The sequence below is a fragment of the Archocentrus centrarchus genome, unplaced genomic scaffold (assembly GCF_007364275.1).
Source record: "Archocentrus centrarchus isolate MPI-CPG fArcCen1 unplaced genomic scaffold, fArcCen1 scaffold_26_ctg1, whole genome shotgun sequence".
Classification (NCBI taxonomy): domain Eukaryota; kingdom Metazoa; phylum Chordata; class Actinopteri; order Cichliformes; family Cichlidae; genus Archocentrus; species Archocentrus centrarchus.
Window position 1 is genome coordinate 950,297 of NW_022060256.1, and position 18,634 is coordinate 968,930.

An 18,634-nucleotide genomic window follows, 5' to 3' on the forward strand; every position below is an offset into this window, starting at 1 on the left:
ATTATGAGATGATTAGTATTTAAGCTTGACAACAACTGCAGATACACTAGAGCAACTGTTGCAATTGTTGTATGTAACTTTATTCTGGTTGTTATGAATTATCATATCTTCTGTTTCTATAAGTTGATCATTTGTTTTCTATTGTTTTCTATATTGTTGTCCCTTTTATCTTGATGAGGACACACACACACACACACACACACACATACACACACATGATTTAATCATGGGAAGTCAGTGATGTTGCAACTTGAGTCTTGTGTAAACATACGTGATTTAATCATGTGAGCGAGTGAAATAAAACAGCTGCGAAGGAGGCCGTCCTTTGGGACCTTTTCCTCTTTGTTAGTGGACGGTACCCCTTGCTGCAAGTAAAATTAAGAGTTGTGTGCTTTGTTCCATGTTTTATCAAATGATCTGAACCTATCAGCAACTCAGCAGATGGCTTGAGACTAACCTATAGTAGTGTTGTACTACTCAATATTGGTCTTGGTCTCAAGACCGCTTTTTGATGGTCTCGGTCTTGTCATGGACTCGGACATTGAGGATTCGGGATTTTATGTCAAGACCAGTCAAGACCACAGCTGTGGAAATATCACTAAATTGCCAGAATATTGTCCAATTTATTTGTTAACATCTTTGCTTTTATTGGATGCAAAACGTACTGATTCAACTCCAACAAAGATTGCGCTCCTCTGCCTCTCAAAGGAGACTCTGCCCCGGCTAGGTCGCTGCTATTATCGCCGCTTGCACCTGTATCATTTCACCGTAGTTTGCAATCTACCACAGAGCACGGACTGTTTCATTCACAATGTGCATGTGAGCTCGGTGGAGCGAAAAGAGCTTTTGTTCCTATAACCACCTGAAAACCTTTACTGGGAAACAGCTGGAGGTCCTTCATCAACCACCTGATCAGCAACATGGAGAAGAGAACTTTGTAGCTGCTCCATCCACCGCTGGAAATACTTTTAGCAGCTGGAAATGTGGATGTTTGTAATTTCTGCAAACACATTAGTTGAAGGAAACGGCACTCTGGAACACATAAAATGCATGATATATAAATGTAACTTTCCTGGATTATATGCAAAAATTATCACTCTATCGATCTAACAAGACCTGATTTAGAGTTCTGCGTTGGTCCTTCGTACATAACTGAAAATCGTCTGTGAACCAAACCTGACATGCACCTTGAGAAATGCAACTGCAGGTTCACAAAGACTGCCTAGGCTTCAGAGGTGCTTTCCAGTAGCATCGTAGGCCCCGTCACTCAGTTAACAAGCAGAAGTGGCATTTAGCGGTTAGCATTAACTTACTAATTAGCATTAGCGTTAGGGCTGGGCTGGGCTGAAAAATATTTCTTGCTAGAACCTTGTAGTTAGCATGGCCATCAATGACAGCAGATAAGTAAGTTGTTTCTGCCCCATTAGTACAGTACATTGAGCTACTGGTGGGCAGATCGATCCTAATATCGAAAATATCAATACAACTTTGGTGTTGATATTGATCAATATCAGTATAATGAGAGCGATACTTTAGCTTCAACTTCTCTCCTGTGTGCAGTGCTGCGGTTTCATCAAAGATGCGAGCTCCTGTCACAGCAAAGAGCATACACACTTAGTCCTTTACACTTTATACTGTCACGTGACACTTAACCCTCTGAACTTGTTTGTTTTTACTACCCTTTCAGCTTGTTCGTGGACAAAAATGGCCACTAACAAACAGAGGGCATAATTTTTTACATTTTTCTTGTTTTTTGATTTTTTTTTTGCATAACGTTCTTAACTAACATCAGTTCTTCACGTAAATGTAAAATGTTCATTCCTTTTTTATTTATTAACCATTCAAATGCAAGCTTGTTTGAACAATGCACTTGTTGGCAAATTACCTCAAAACTGAATACTTTATATATTCTCAGTACTATGGGATTCTCTTGTATTATCAAAAGTACAGCCTGAGATATGTAACTGATTAATAAGAACACTGATTATTATGCATTAATATTTTTTTGCAGGGAAGGCAAAATTGAAAAAACTCCCTTTCAGCTTGTTCGTGGCCAAAAATGGCCACCTCATGTTTATATTCAAAAGATGTTCTAAAATTAACATTTTTTAACCAATTTTCACACTTTCACAACTTGATTTTTTAAATTAGCATCAGTCCTTGTCATTAGAACCAAAATTTGATTCAAACTCTAAATTTTAACCTTTTAACATGTTTTACTCGGGGAAAAAAAAGGAATTTGCTATGAAACATTTAAAGCAAATATAAATTTGTACAGCTTTTTTATTTAAGAAAAAAAATCTAGAGTTTAGTGAATGAAGGGACATTTTTTATTAAATTTTGTATTATACTTTCTAAACAATCTACCTGGAAAAAAGTTTGGATTTGTTCTTGAGTGATGATTTTATACGTCATTTACGAAAAAAAAAATCCAGACATCAATATATGGGGAAAATTGCTTTCGTAATGTTGTATTGTTTCAGAAAAATAACTCATTTTTTTACCTATAAACTTTGCCCAATTCTATCCTGGATTTTAACTAAAGATCCAAATAAAAAAAAAAAAAAAATCTCAAACCAGTTAAACTTCATGAAAATTCTTCACAATTATTAAAAAGTATCGGTATCAGTATCAGCGATACTGGCCCTGTATTTACACTGCTCAAAAAAATAAAGGGAACACTCAAATAACACATCCTAGATCTTAATGAATGAAATATTCTCATTGAATATGTTGCTCTGTACAAAGTTGGTTGTGCTGACAACAAAATCACACAAAAATCATCAATGGAAATCAAATTTCTTAACCAATGGAGGCCTGGATTTGGAGTCACACACAAAATTAAAGTGGAAAAACACACTACAGGCTGATCCAACTTTGATGTAATGTGCTTAAGACAATCCAAAGTGAGGCTCAGTACTGTGTGTGGCCTCCACGTGCCTGTATGACCTTCCTACAACGCCTGGGCATGCTCCTGATGAGGTGGCGGATGGTCTCCTGAGGGATCTCCTCCCAGACCTGGACTAAAGCATCCGCCAACTCCTGGACAGTCTGTGGTGCAAGGTGACCTTGGTGTATGGAGCGAGACATGATGTGCTCAGTGTGAACCTGCATTCATCTGTGAAGAGCAGAGGGTGCCAGTGGCGAATTTCCCAATCCTGGTGTTCTCTGGCAAATGCCAAGCGTCCTGCACGTCTCCTGGTGTACTGGCCTGTCTCCTGGTAGCACCTCCAGCCTCTGGACACTACGCTGACAGACACAGCAAACCTTCTTGCCACAGCTCTCATTGATGTGCCATCCTGGATGAGCTGCACTACCTGAGCCACTTGTGTGGGTTGTAGAGTCCGTCTCGTGCTACCACGAGTGTGAAAGCACCACCAACATTGAAAAGTGACCAAAACATCAGCCAGAAAGCATAGGTACCAAGAAGTGGTCTGTGGTCCCCACCTGCAGAACCACTCCTTTATTGAGTGTGTCTTGCTAATTGCCAATAATTTCCACCTGTTGTCTATTCCATTTGCACAACAGGATGTGAAAATGATTGTCAGTGTTGCTTCCTAAGTGGACAGTTTGATTTCAAAGAAGTTTGATTTACTTGGAGTTATATTGTGTTGTTTAAGTGTTCCCTTTATCTTTTGAGCAGTTTATATATATATATATATATATATATATATATATATATATATATATATATATATATATATATATATGCTTTTTGTGTACTCGATTTGTTAAATGCAATGTTTAACACTGTGAACTGTGCATTTGGGCCCTGTTTGTTTATTTATTTGTATGTTTTAAACTTTAAAAACTTTACATTTTATATATATATATATATATATATATATATATATATATATATATATATATATATATATATATATACACACACACACACACACACATATATATACATACAGATTTTACATGCAGAAAATTAAAGATGTTCACTATTTGGACGATGTTCTGCACTCATTTTAATGAGTTTCCTTATCTTTCTCTTTTCTGAACACTTTTTCATCATGACAGTAAACTTTAAAAGCTTTTGTTGTATATTTGTTGATAGTTGTGTTTATCTTTATCTCCTGGTTTTCTTTTTTTGGAGTTAATAGCTCACATTATCCAGGTTTTAAACCATTTCAAAATGTCCTGCTTTCAGTTGCTGGCTGCTTAAATGCACAAACCTCCTCCCATATCAGTCATTTTTGAATCTCTGTGTGTGTGTGTGTGGGGGGGGGGGGGGTCTCTAGTGAATTTCAACACATTCTGCTTTTTAAAGAAATGGATTGAATATTAGAATTAAACATCTCAGCATGTCTCAGAATTTTTTTGCCAAATTACTTTTTGTTTCTCAAAAAACAATATGTGCAGAAAAAAATTGATGGTAGATTTTATATTTTTATGTTGGTATTTTAGTTGTTGTGGGAAAACTGAGCTTTGCCTCTTTTGCTTCCTTCTCAAAATCACACATTACATCCATAAAAGGGCAAACCAACATAAACAGAGGCGTGATTACCTGTACAGGTAAACTGAATTCTAAATAAGCATGTCTTTTATAACAATCTACATACCTACAAAACCATTCTGCCATGCTATACAGAATCAATGCTGGATGTCCTGAGTGAGTTCTGCTGCTCATGAGTTCATTCATCATCAAATCTGGACAGTTTAGCTTCCACCTTTTCTTTCTTCTGACCAAAATCCAAAGTGTTTCCAAATGTGCCCGAGTGTTTAAATCAGTCTCTGGAGCTGAGGTGGGCTCTGACCTCTGCCATTGTTACCATGTGGTTATTATTAAATTATTCCAGGCCTAAATTGTTTTTTAAGACTGAAAAAAAGGGACCATGGATAAAAATAACTTTGATTCCTAATCAGTTTATGTGACACTTTGGTTAAGGGCCTTGAATTAAAGCTGAAAGTCTGCAGTTTGAGTTCAAATCCACTGTGGTGGTGTACAGAGTCATTATCCAAGTACTTATGGACCTAATTACAAACATCTACTGCTTACTGTTCTTAAATGTATAAAAACAAGCTCGAAGAGTTACTAGAACCAAAAAAAAGAGTTTTTAATACTCAATAAAAAAGCAGGACAAGTATTATGAACTGCCTTCACCGACAGCCTAAAGATGCTCTGACACTTCCACACAGTATGAAGTACTGCAGGTGGATATTGCTCCGTTACAGACTGGATGTGGTGGTCAGTGTTACTCAGGAGACAAATACCTCCCAATAGTACTGCTTTTTTCCACAACTTAGAATTAATTTTAAAATCAATTTTTGCATTTTATTATATATTCAAATGTAGATGGTTTCCCCATTCTGATCCCACATAAACTGACAGATACTGAAATGAAACACAGGAAAGTTATAATAAATATCAATGTAACCTTCTGTATACATGCCAATGAATGCAAGTTGGGTTTCAGTATCTTGCCCAAGGATACTTTGGCATGCAGGCTGGGGCAGTCAGGGATTAGTAGCTGACCCCTTGGGCTACAGCCACCCATACAAACAAATGTTACTGGCAAGATCAACCTGATAGCCCCTCGGACAGCTGCCTATCCAGGAAATGCCGGGGCAGGGTGCCCACACTGAGAGCTACTGAGGACATGCAGTCCTGCTGTGGGAGGATATGAGAATCCACATTTGTCATTCTGCCCCCGTCAGCTGTGCGAGAGCAGAACAGACCACCTCCCTGCAACGGGGGATGGTAGGACAGCTAGGACACAGTCTCACCCAGGAGGAAGCATGGGGGAAAAGGGTCCATGGTCCAATATTTTTCTTTTTCTGAAGACGTTCTGGAAGTAGTTGCAGAGCAGTTAAATTTATATGCCATTCAGTGTGACACAAACGCGCTCCATAACCTCACTACTAAAGGTATGTCCTTCTGGCATAATTTTAATTTCACTTTCAGAATGTGTTTGATGAACTGGCCTATATATATAGGGTAGCTTTCCATTCTAACTGTTCACTCATAACACTTTTCTATGCAGGACTGACTTCAGCAGGTGAGTGGACTGAAACTAAATACCTTCAAATAGAGTTTGTGTTTCTGTGATGTGGACAGATAAGCTGAGGTATGAGATCTCACTTAAACATCAAAATTCAGGAACAGGATAAATCTCATTAAAGATAACACAGAACACAGTCAAAGTTAATTGAAATCTGTTAGTTTTCAGTAGTTTCACAAGAATCTGAAAGGGTTTTTAGACATATAGTTTATTTTAAGTCTTAATCAGACATAATTTTTTGATAGTGTACATTAGTACAGTTTGGAAACATCCAATAGTCATAGGTTTAGTGTCTGAATAAATATATGAATTCAAATAAATAAATGAATCAAAATATGAATTAGATCAGATAATGTGCAGCATTTTAGCCTTGTGTCCTGAGCAATCTGAGCAAAAAGCAGATCTTTGCTGTCCTGTTCTTTGACAGGCAACTTACAGCAACTTTGAACTGCATTGGCACAGATTTTGGTGCCATGGATATCCCAACCATGAATGAAAACAGCTAAATAGTTGTAAACGAAGGTCTTTCAGAAAAATCTATTTCAAACTAATCATTTTTCAGCACAACAGAAAAATTTTATAGTTTGTGTTCTGTGGGAGGGAAACGTCTGTTTTTTCCACCTGGGAACGGTTAGCTTTCTGTTTCACTTTTGATTGCATGGCAACTAGAATTTCAGCTGTGAGTAAAGCCGGTTCACAGTAAGCCACCAAGAGTTTCAGTCTCTCTTGAAACAAAATTTTGCATCATTAAAGCATAGTGTGAGCTGAGGCATACATTTGCGGTGTTTGCATTAGCACTGGAAGAGATAATAATGGAGTGTGTGTTAAAATGTTACAGTTTAACACAAAATGTTCCTTTTTCTTCAGCTCCATAAAACCCAGCAGACAGTCTCATCTTCAGTTCATTTTTTTTACGTAGGTCTTGAGACATCATGGGATCATCATCATCATCACCATCTTCTTCTTGTGAGTCTGCCGCAGTTTATTAATTTGGATAGCATGCTGTCATTTCTCACTGTCCACAATTTACATTCATAATTAATAATTGGAGACATGCAAAAAAGAGATACAGACAAAGCTATTTATTTGAAACAGCCCCTCATTTTTGTTCTTTTCGCTATTGATGTCAAACTAAAGCCACACACACACTGAAGCAATTCGTTCATCGCACATCACCACACATTCCAGGCTCCGGTTGCCTAGGTGACCCTATAACTTATTATTCACCAATCTTTAAGTCAGTGTAGACATACATCAGCATGGGTACGTCATTAAAGCTTTCAAGGCTGACACATTTGTCAAATGGTGTGTAAATTGTTTTTTTGAATCAATATGTTTTCATCCAATAAAATCAAAAGCCAAAAAGCCATAACTCTGATGCTGTACTAAGATTAAGATTTTGTTTTCCTGCAGATGCTGGAGGGCATCAGGTAAGTCAGACTAAAACTCAGTACATGAAGACTCTGACATGCTACTGACGCTGGTCAGAAAAATCATTTTTTAATAGTGGAAAGTTTTTGTTCTCCTCTTTTCTTTTTTTTAAACTTTATTGCCAACCAAACATAGGCAATTTACATACAAACAGTTTTATCCTGAGACTCAAATTGGGGCTTCACATCATTATCCATACATGTCTGTGTAGATTCTCAGTCATCCAGGTCATAGTAGTCTCTGGAGCTTGAAAAAGGCGACTGGACTTCTTTTTGTTTCTTGAAGACGTTTCACCTCTCATCCGAAAGGCTTCTTCAGTTCTCAACCAAATGGTGGAGAGACCCAGGTATTTAAACCCCTGTGGGCGTAGTCCCCTGGAGGTGGTTATGACCCTCTATTGATCATGTGCTTGAACACATGTGCCCAGGTGTGAAGGGGGCGTGGGTCATATTTAATCAGTGGTTTCAGTTGAAACCAACTTAGGACTCCGCTCCATTGTTTCCTGTGGCCTATTGAGGTCACTGGAACAAAGGTGTGAATGGGGGTTGAGACGTCTGGGAAGGGAGCTCAGGACAGCACTGTAAGCGGGGGAAAGTTGGTGACGTAATCCACCTCCTCTGTTCAATGATGGTTGTTCACAGTGGACATAGATGGCTTCTTTCACTCCTCTTTCAAACCATCTGTTTTCCCTGTCCAAAATGTGGACATTGGCATCCTCAAAAGAGTGCCCTTTTTCCTTCAGATGCAGATGTACTGCTGAATCTTGTCCTGTCGAGGTGGCTCTTCTATGTTGTGCCATTCGTTTGTGAAGAGGCTGTTTGGTTTCACCAATGTAGAGGTCCGAGCACTCTTCACTGCACTGAACAGCATACACTACATCGCTGATCTTGTGTTTGGCGGGTTTGTCCTTGGGATGAACCAGTTTTTGTCTTAGGGTGTGACTTGGTTTGAAGTATACTGAGATGTCATGCTTGGAGAAAATTCTTCTGAGTTTCTCTGACAAGCCTGACACATATGGGATGACAATGTTGTTCCTCTTGTCCTTCCCATTCTCTGTAGTTTGTGTTTGGCCTTCATTCCTGTGCATCTTAGCTGATTTGATGAAGGCCCAGTTGGGGTAACCGCATGTTTTGAGGGCTTTCTTAATGTGTGTGTGTTCCTTATGCTTCCCTTCTGCCTTAGAGGGAACACTTTCCGCACGGTGTTGTAGGGTCCTGATCACCCCAAGTTTGTGTTCCAGAGGGTGGTGGGAGTCAAAGAGGAGATACTGGTCTGTGTGTGTGGGCTTCCGGTAAACTTCAATGTTGAGGCTTCCATCTTCCTCGATAAGCACCGCACAGTCCAGGAATGGTAACTTGTTATCTCTGGTGTCCTCCCTGGTAAAACGTATGTATTTATCCACTGAGTTAATGTGACGAGTGAAGGCTTCTACTTCTTGGGTTTTGATTTTGACCCAGGTGTCATCTACATATCTGTACCAGTGGCTAGGTGCCTTCCCTTTGAAAGAACCAAGAGCTTTACTTTCCACTTCCTCCATGTAAAGGTTGGCTACAATGGGAGACACTGGGGAGCCCATGGCACATCCATGCTTCTGTCTGTAGAATCCATCATTGTATTTAAAATATGTTGTGGTAAGGCAGAGATCTAAAAGTGCACAAATCTGATCTGGGGTGAAGCTGGTTCTGTTCAGTAAGGAATCGTCTTCCTGTAGTCGTCTTCTGACGGTCTCCACTGCCTCAGTTGTAGGTATGCAAGTGAAAAGTGAAACCACATCAAAGGACACCATGGTTTCATCTGGATCCAGTACAAGATTCTGGACCTTGTTAGTAAAATCTGTAGAGTTTTCAATGTGGTGGGGTGTGATGCCAACAAGCGGTGATAAGATGGTGGCGAGGTGTTTGGAAATGTTGTAGGTGACCGAGTTTATACTGCTGATAATGGGTCGAAGTGGGACTCCTTCTTTGTGGATCTTTGGGAGTCCATAAATGCATGGAGTGGCTTCTCCAGGGTACAGGCGGTAGTAAGTGGGGCGGTCAATGGCTTTTTCCTTTTCAAGTTGTTGCAGGCAGCAAACGACTTTTTTCTTGTAGTTGCTTGTGGGATCACGTCTCAAGACCTCATAAGTATTGTTGTCACTGAGGAGTGTAGTAATTTTGTTGTGGTAATCTGATGAATTCAGCACAACCGTGCACCTCCCCTTGTCGGCTGGCAGTATGGTGATGTTTTGATCCTTGCTTAGGGCTGTGATGGCCTTCTTCTCCTGAATGGTGAGGTTGGATGGAGGAAGTCTTGCACTGGAGAGAGTGGCTGAAACTTTCATCCTGATCTGTTCTGCTACAGGATGAGAAAGTTTGTTATTTCTTATAGCGGTTTCTGTTGCTGTGATTAGGTCTACTATAGGAAGCTGTTGTGGGGCTATGGCAAAGTTGAGTCCTTTGGCTAGCACATTTTCTTCTGGTTTGGTGAGGACCCTGTCTGATAGGTTCTTCACCCACTTTCCTTGGTTTCCATTGTTTATCGTGTCGTCCTGTTTGTTAACAGATGAATGGTATGCCTTGGTTTGCAGAGTTTGAAATTTACGTAGTTGTCTTTCCTTGCCTTTGATGTGTTGTGCGAGCTGGGCTTTGTCCACAAATGTAGAAACTTCTTCTGCGATGGTGTGAGGTAAGAGTGATGAGAGTTTCTGCTGAGTCTGGTGGATTTTGTTCTGGAGTGCATCTATGGTGAAATGGACCTGTCTTATCCTTTCACTTAAAAGGTGGTTCTGTGCTCTCCATAGAATTTGGTCAGCTCTATGTCCTTTTACTGTGGACCCAAGGTGCAAACTCTTGGGAACCAGTCTGGACTGTCTGCATCTCAAGTTGAAACGAAGGTGGTTCCTGTAGTCCGCTAGCTTTCTTGAGTCCCTTTCATACTCCCGCACCAATTGAAGGGTGTTCCTCCCAAAGTGCAAGGCAATATGTCTGTGTAGATTCTCAGTTATCCAGGTCATAGTAGTCTCTGGAGCTTGAAAAAGGCGACTGGACTTCTTTTTGTTTCTTGAAGACGTTTCACCTCTCATCCGAAAGGCTTCTTCAGTTCTCAACCAAATGGTGGAGAGACCCAGGTATTTAAACCCCTGTGGGCGTAGTCCCCTGGAGGTGGTTATGACCCTCTATTGATCATGTGCGTGAACACATGTGCCCAGGTGTGAAGCCATCTATGTCCACTGTGTCCACTGTGAACAACCATCATTGAACAGAGGAGGTGGATTACGTCACCAACTTTCCCCCGCTTACAGTGCTGTCCTGAGCTCCCTTCCCAGACGTCTCAACCCCCATTCACACCTTTGTTCCAGTGACCTCAATAGGCCACAGGAAACAATGGAGCGGAGTCCTAAGTTGGTTTCAACTGAAACCACTGATTAAATATGACCCACGCCCCCTTCACACCTGGGCACATGTGTTCAAGCACATGATCAATAGAGGGTCATAACCACCTCCAGGGGACTACGCCCACAGGGGTTTAAATACCTGGGTCTCTCCACCATTTGGTTGAGAACTGAAGAAGCCTTTCGGATGAGAGGTGAAACGTCTTCAAGAAACAAAAAGAAGTCCAGTCGCCTTTTTCAAGCTCCAGAGACCATTATCCATACACTAAATCGCATCATACATGGTAAGGTAGGACAGGGACCCAAACAGAATAGACAGAGAGGCAGGTCAGAGAAATATGCACCTTAATTAAGAAAAGTCACAATAGGCTTCCACAGTCTTTCAAAGCTCTGAGCTTTCAATTGTAGTTGGGCAGTCAGTCTTTCCATTATATATACATGCTTAAATTTCTGTGTCCAGTGATGCATATTTGGTGGGTCGGGCTTCATCCAGTTTGTTGTAATCATCTTCCTAGTTGTCATTAGAAGGATATGTAGCAAAGTTCTTTGGTCATGTGTGAGGTGATCACAGAACACATCAAGTATGACAGTTACAGGGTCAAAAGGGATGTTTAATTTTAGTATTCTCTCCAGTACCTCTTTAACATTTTTCCAAAAAGGTTGTATCTGAGGACAGTCCCAGAATATATGGGTCTGATCGCCTACTTGGCCACATCCCCTCCAACATTTATCACTTACACTGCTCTTTGAGAGAGAGCTTTTGAGTGGAGTTTGAAAAAATCTTATTTTACACTTCCAATCAAATTCTCTCCAGTACTGACTCCCAATTCCCTTGTGGCAGCCAGTACAGATGTCCTCCCATAATTCCTCCTCTAAAGTGATATTCAATTCCATCTCCCATTGTTGTTTAATATGCTGAGTGTCATTTGCCTTGTCGATCATCAATTTTTTTATACATTAAGGATACTTGTTTTTTCATGTTTCCTGAATTTTCAAGTAAATCAGTTAAATGTTTTTCTATGTTTGTTGGTTCTCTTTTAATGTGTTCCCAATCTGGACGTTGTGTTAAATAATGCCTAACCTGTAGAAACCTATACAAATCGGTTGAGGAAAGGGCAAAAGTATCCTTTAATTTGAGGAAGGTCATAAATATATTGCTTTCAAATAACTGATTTATTGTAATCAGCCCGTGTTCAGCCCATCTGTCAAAGGCCTTATACAGAGAAGGTACAAACTCCATATTCCCCTTGATAGGCATGGCTCTTGATAGAGCTATAGTTCCCTTTAGTCGTTTCTGTATTTGATTCCATACTTTCAATGTTTGTTTGACCCATATATTACTTATTTTAATTTTTTTCAGAGATCGCCAAATAAACGGGAGAGTTGAGAGGCTTATACCTGGTAATGAGTGTTCCTCAATAGAGACCCATTGTATTTCTGGGTCCTTGATGATCCACGCCACTATTGATCTTATTTGAGCAGCCCAATAATAGAGTCTTAAATTGGATATCCCTAAGCCTCCTTTATTTTTACCTGACATCAGAACCTTGAGTCTTATTCTCGGTCTTTTATTCTGCCAAATGAACCTTGATATAATTCTTTCTAACGTTTTGAATATAGACTGTGGTATAAAAACTGGGAGTGACTGAAAAAGGAATAGCAATCTTGGTAAAATATTCATCCTAATGCATTCAATCCATCCAAGGAATGAGAGTGGAAGCATATCCCATCTATTTAAGTCTTGCTTTAGCTTTTTTATTAATTTATCATAATTAGAGGAGAACAGTTGGATGGTCTTCGGGGTGAGAAATACTCCAAGGTATCTAAATCCTTGCTTGGCTTTTTTAAAGGAGACTAAATCATCTAACTGAGGGGGCCAATCTCCCACAATCATCATAGCTTCGGATTTATTTGTATTAACCTTGTATACTGATATTACACTGTATGCAATGAGGCTATGGAAAAGAGCGGGGACAGATGTAATGGGGTTCTCCAGGAATATTAATATATCGTCCGCGAAGAGTGACAATTTATGTTGAGCGTTTGTTTCATCACATATTCCCTGGATCCTGGGGTTGGACCGAATCAATTCTGCAAGCGGCTCTATACTAAGTGCAAATAACGAGGATGACAAGGCATCTCCTTGTCGGGTGCCACACCCCAGCGGGAAATACTCAGAGCAGTGTCCATTAATCCTAGCTCTAGATCTGGGGTTCTTGTAAAAGACTTGGATCCATCTAAGAAAGGTGTCATTGAAGCCCATTTGTTTGAGTGTCCGCTCGGTCAAATGCCTTCTCAGCATCAAGACTGAGAAGCATTGATGGAGCATCTCTCTTTTGTGCCAACAACTGTAAATTCAGGGCCCTCCTCACATTGTCAATTCCCTGTCTTTGTGTTATCAAGCCAGTTTGGTCCGGTTTTACAAGCTTTCTTATATACATTTGGATGTTCTCCTCTTTTCTAATTCTAGGATGACAGGGAACCAGAGCTTGGGGACCTGATTCAGATCTTTCGTGACAACTATCAGCACTGGGCCGTGTATGTCGGTGACGGCTTTGTTGTTCACTTTGTAGAGGACTGTAAGTCCCCCTATATGACTGTTATAATTCTTGAGTCTAAATCCTAACCTTTCCCAGTATGGAACAAAAAAGTGTTTAGTATATACGTTTAGTATATAAACTCTTTATAAGTAATCCTTATTTTTTCCTCTGTCACAGCTGGAGGCTCCATCAGTACCTCTGTCACAGCTGGAAACGGCTTTGTGCTGAAGCAGAAGTTGTGGAATGTGGTGGGAAAAGACAAGTGGAAAGTCAACAACAGCCTGGACAAGGAGTATAAACCCCACCCAGCAAATGTTATTGTGAAGAAGGCTAAAGCAGTGACGGACAAACAGCTGGAATACAACCTTTTATCATATAACTGTGAGCACTTTGTCAACGAGCTGCGCTATGGTGTGGCTGAATCCCAGCAGGTGGGTTAAACCATGTTACTTCTTCTCAGGTCAGACCGTTTATGGGCTGCTGTGAAAAAAAAGTACCACTATTAGTCTGCGGCTCATTGTTGAGGCAACTTTGTGCATGTGGGTGAGGAGTTTCATTATTAGTACAAGTAACAAATCAAAAAAACACAATTACTATGGTAGGTGATACTTTCCCAGATATAAACTTGATCATACATGACACTGACTGGCAGTGAATTAGAATATGAAGACACAGCAGAGACAAACACAAAGATCTTAGTGTTACTGTAATACCAGCTGAATGGACAGAACCATCTGGCAGAGCAGCAGTGAAGATGGAAATGGATATTCTGCAGGTTATAGCTGATAACTGCAGGTGTGCAGGCTGATTGGAGCAGAGCTGGGAGGGAGAGAGGCCGAGCCATGTCTAAAATTTACAGGGTTCAGCTGAACAGTCAGTTTTGTTTAGGAAGGTTCTTATTAACTGGTGACATTCTCCAGAATTAACAGTGGCAGCCATAATTTAAAGGAATTAAGGCAGTTCTGAAAGGCTCCAGCCCCACAACTATAAGGTGTACTTCATAAAGTACAGCAGTAAAGCTGAGTGTACCTGTCTGCCAGAGAGTCACCTGCCAGATAATATCAACCCTTCAATGCCTGAACCAAGAAATAATTGCCAGAATATTGGAGTGTTTATTGAACCTTCTGACAAATAATTTTTTTAATCAATTTACTTATGAGTTTTAATTTGTATCATTTTTGCGACATCTGACGATTACCTGCTTAAGAAATTTATTGTGTAACTCAGGTTTTTCAGGAGGTCTCAAAACTCATATCAAATATAATACACTTGGTATTACAGGGTAAATCTATATTATTATTTATATGTATTACTATTTCATCATCATTTAACTGCTGTAACAAAATAATTTCCCAAATACGGGATAAATAATTTCCTGTGTATTGATAACAGCTGCTCAAATTCTCTAAATACTAAGGAAAGGTGCTTCAGTGATTCATTTATTAGCTCTTTAGCAGAGGACACACTGGATCAACTTCAATGGCAGGAAATGAGAGAATGCCCTCCCACAATTCACAGTAATGCACCATGAAAACAATCAGTATGACTAACAAAAATCTCATGTAAATGTTAATAGTGTGTTTCTTGTTTTATACCCTAACCTGCTGATATATGAATGACAGACTGTGTTCACCTCACAGTGAACTATTAACACTACAGTAGGAGACGAGGACATGAAAGTCCTCATTACACAGGAGGCAGCGTAAGCACCAAGTGTTGAATCCATTGAAGGTCATTAGCAGGTAATCAGCAAGGGGTACACTGATGGAAAGGCCCAAAAAAGGCCAAAGGTCACACACAACAAATACTTCTAAGCACTAAACTAGAAAGATTGATTACCTGACTGAACACAGCTGTGACGCAACTGGAGAGAAAACCACCAGCAGGAGGAAGAGAAACAACATTTTCCACAACATGTTTTTTCTTGATCAGCAAACAAAGTTTCTGCTGTGATAATAAAAGAATTTATCAGAGCACAACAAATATATTCTGATTTTAGACTTCAGCATTTCTCAGAGTTGTGAATCATTTCAGCAATAAATGACTGGAATATTCTTTCTGCAGACCAACTAAAAGATGTTTTTCCTGCTGCAGGTGCAAAAAGCAGTCGAAGTCGCAACTGTCGTAGGTGTCGTAGGTGGAGCAGCCTTGTTGGGAATTCTGGCTTCACGTTCTAAGGAATCACGGTCTAGACCCAACTCATACTGAGTTCATCCATCTTTTATGGTGTTTATAATTTAAACCCTTTTTCATCATGACAGTAAACTTTAAAAGCTTTGTTGTATATTTGTTGATGATTGTGTTTATTGTTTATCTCCTGGTTTTCTTTTTTTGTTGTTAATATCTCACATTATCCAGATTTTAAACCTCATTAAAATGTCCCACTTTCAGTTGCTGCCTGCTTAAACCCATAAATCTCCTCCCATATTTTTCAGTCATTTCTTAACCGCAAAAATTTGCTCATGAGTTCAAGTGGAACAAAGCCACTTGAGTGTCCCATGTAAATGACAGCATGGCACTAAACAGATGGGAGTTCCTGCACTTCAACAACAATGAAGAGAGACAAGGAGAAAATGTTGATCTGCTCCAGAAAATCTTTGTACCTGTCACTTATTTTACCACAAATACTGAAACAGAATCCCAAATATTCTTGTTTTTTTTTTTTGTCAGGTGTTGAAAAATAAATCCAAGATTGTCAATTAAGCTTGACTATCAGTTTCATATTATTTATTCATTCGTTTTCACTTTCACAGAATTAAAATGTGTTTAGAATGGTTGAAACATGAGATCAGCAGAAATACATAAAGATTTTACATGCAGAAACTTAAAGGTTCAGGATTTGGACGATGTGTTGATCTCATTTTAACAAGTTTTCTTTTCCTTTAAATGTTACTCATGAGTAAAACATGTTAAACACATCAGATCACAAACACAGACATGTCTTTCAGGTATGTTCTTCTGGCATAATTTTAATTTCACTTTCAGAATGTGTGAGATGGATGTGGATCTTCACATTAACCTTGGCTATCAGTTTCATATTCTTTATTCATTCATTTTCACTTTCACAGAATTAAAAATATGCCTGCACCTACAGCCTTCTGACACCTGCACACAGTATGAAGTACTGTAGGTGGATTTTGCTCCATTACAGACTGGGTGTGGTGTTCAGTGTTACTGAGGAGATCCAAACTGAGCACTGCTTGTCATTTCCCTTCCAAAATGCCATGTGACTTTTAGTGTTGCTAGGTGTCAGGTGTGTTCAGTTTTGTAGTACAGCTCTCACACTCTCTCATACTGGTCACTGAAAGTTCCAACATGGCAAAGAACTCTCTGAGGATCTTAAAAGATGAATTGTTGCTCTACATGAAGACTGTTATATAAGCTGCACACAGACTACTTTTCATTGTGTCAAAGTGTCATTTTGTCAGTGTTGTCCCATGAAAAGATATACTTAAATATATGCAGACATATGAGGGGTGTACCCACTTTTGTGATACACTGTAACTGATCAGTCTTCTCAGTAATTGCACTGGAGCACAACCAGCCATCGAGGTTGGTAGGTGGGATCACAAACTAAAGAAAAGGATCAAAGTCCCCTGTCTTGCTGTGGTGAGAGAGTAAATAAGACTATGGGTGTGGTGGATCTGCTGGACTCTCTCATTGCACTGAACTACAACTAAATCAGGTCAAAGAAGCACCACCAGCTGATATTCTATTTTATTAACAGGACCATTGTGACTGCCTGGCTGCTCAATAAGGGAGACTACAGCCGCATCACATCTTGTTGCCCTGAGGCAACAAACCAAAATGTGGTGGGGTGGTTGGGGGAGGGACTCATTCGCGCAATATTTCAAAAATTAAAAACATCCTTTGTCAGAGTAATGCTGAAAGTCTAATTCATGCATTTATTACATCTAGGCTGGACTATTGTAATTCATTATTATCAGACTGTCCTAAAAGCTCCCTGAAAAGCCTTCAGCTGATCCAAAATGCTGCAGCTAGAGTACTGACAGGAACTAGAAAGAGAGAGCAGATTTCTGCCATATTGGCTTCTCTTCATTGGCTCCCTGTTAAATCTTGAATAGAATTTAAAATCCTTCTCCTCACCTACAAGGTCTTGAATAATCAGGCACCATCTTATCTCAAAGACCTCATGGTCCTGTGTCATCCAAACTGAGCACTTCACTCTCAGACTGCTGGCTTACTTGTGGTTCCTCGGATACTTAAGAGTAGAATGGGAGGCAGAGCCTTCAGCTTTCAGGCCCCTCTTCTGTAGTCCTGTCTTTTCTCCCTGCCTTCACCGACAACCAGTCTCAGCAGATGACTGCCCCTCCCTGAGCCTGGTTCTGATGGAGGTTTCTTCCTGTTAAAAGGGAGTTTTTCCTTCCCACTGTCACCAAGTGCTGCTCATAAGGGGCTGTTTGATTGTTGGGGTTTTCCCTGTATAATTTTAGGGTCTTTATCTTACAATTTAAAGCACCTTGAAGGGACTTTTTTTGCTATGCTAAGCCAGCAAATCCCTAAAGACACAAGTGAATACTATGAATATAATTTAGAGCTGATGATTCAGCAGAGAGTGTGCTTTGGATAAAACGTGAAAATTACACTATGAAATAAGTCGTAATCTAAAGGTTTGTAATTTAAAAAGGCTACACAAAACACCACTGAGCGCTGAAACAGGAATGATACTGCAGTGAGAGCACCACCTAAAAATACAAAATGATTCAAAACAATGCTTGTATTGGTCTTTACAAACAAAATTTCTTTTCTTTTCTTTTTTTAAGCAAAGTGAAGAAGCCCAGTTACTTAAGTGTGACTGTCACACAGCAAAAAGTGTAACCACATTAACTGCTTCCAGTCTTTGGCATTTATATGTATCATAGAAAATGTTTCTCTCCTGTCACTTAAAAAATGTATATCTGAAATAAGTTCAACAGAAATCTGCCAAGTTTCTTTTTTTTTTTTTTAATTTTCACCATTGTTCTTTTTACAAAAGGAGACTGAAGCCTGATCCAGTGTGGAGGAATTCATTGAAATGGGACATGAGGATTCCTTAAAGACGGTGATCTGTGGAGGAAGATATCGTGTGTTTAATAACTATGATGAACAAAACCACAAACAGGTCAGTGAGCTGATAACAAAGATTGAGGAAATGGTGACGAAATTGGTGGTGAGTGTTTCACTAAGGAGATGCTCCGAGAGGCTGAAGCTGTGAAAAAAGTGAAGAAGATCCTGAAAGAGAATTGATGCAAAGAGAGTCTGAGGACCTCGAAAGAGAATAT

At 39.7% G+C, this 18,634-nt stretch overlaps 1 protein-coding gene across 5 annotated transcripts; it reads left to right on the top strand.

The window, feature by feature from the left end:
• The first annotated feature begins 5,699 nt into the window (after positions 1-5,699).
• On the top strand, positions 5,700-15,968 carry LOC115775903 (phospholipase A and acyltransferase 3-like). Of its 5 annotated transcripts, none has more exons than XM_030723414.1 (7): positions 5,700-5,877; positions 5,994-6,008; positions 6,931-6,977; positions 13,283-13,391; positions 13,530-13,783; positions 15,447-15,578; positions 15,788-15,968. In XM_030723414.1, the coding sequence occupies exons 1-6, from the start codon at positions 5,766-5,768 to the stop codon at positions 15,558-15,560; spliced, it is 651 nt and encodes a 216-aa protein (XP_030579274.1). In that variant the 5' UTR covers positions 5,700-5,765; the 3' UTR covers positions 15,561-15,578; positions 15,788-15,968. The 5 variants fall into 5 exon arrangements, with proteins under 5 accessions (XP_030579274.1, XP_030579273.1, XP_030579275.1 ...); XM_030723416.1 differs by adding an exon at positions 7,425-7,441 and having other exon boundaries at positions 5,762-5,877; positions 15,447-15,968; XM_030723413.1 differs by having other exon boundaries at positions 15,447-15,968.
• Positions 15,969-18,634: the final 2,666 nt, after the last annotated feature.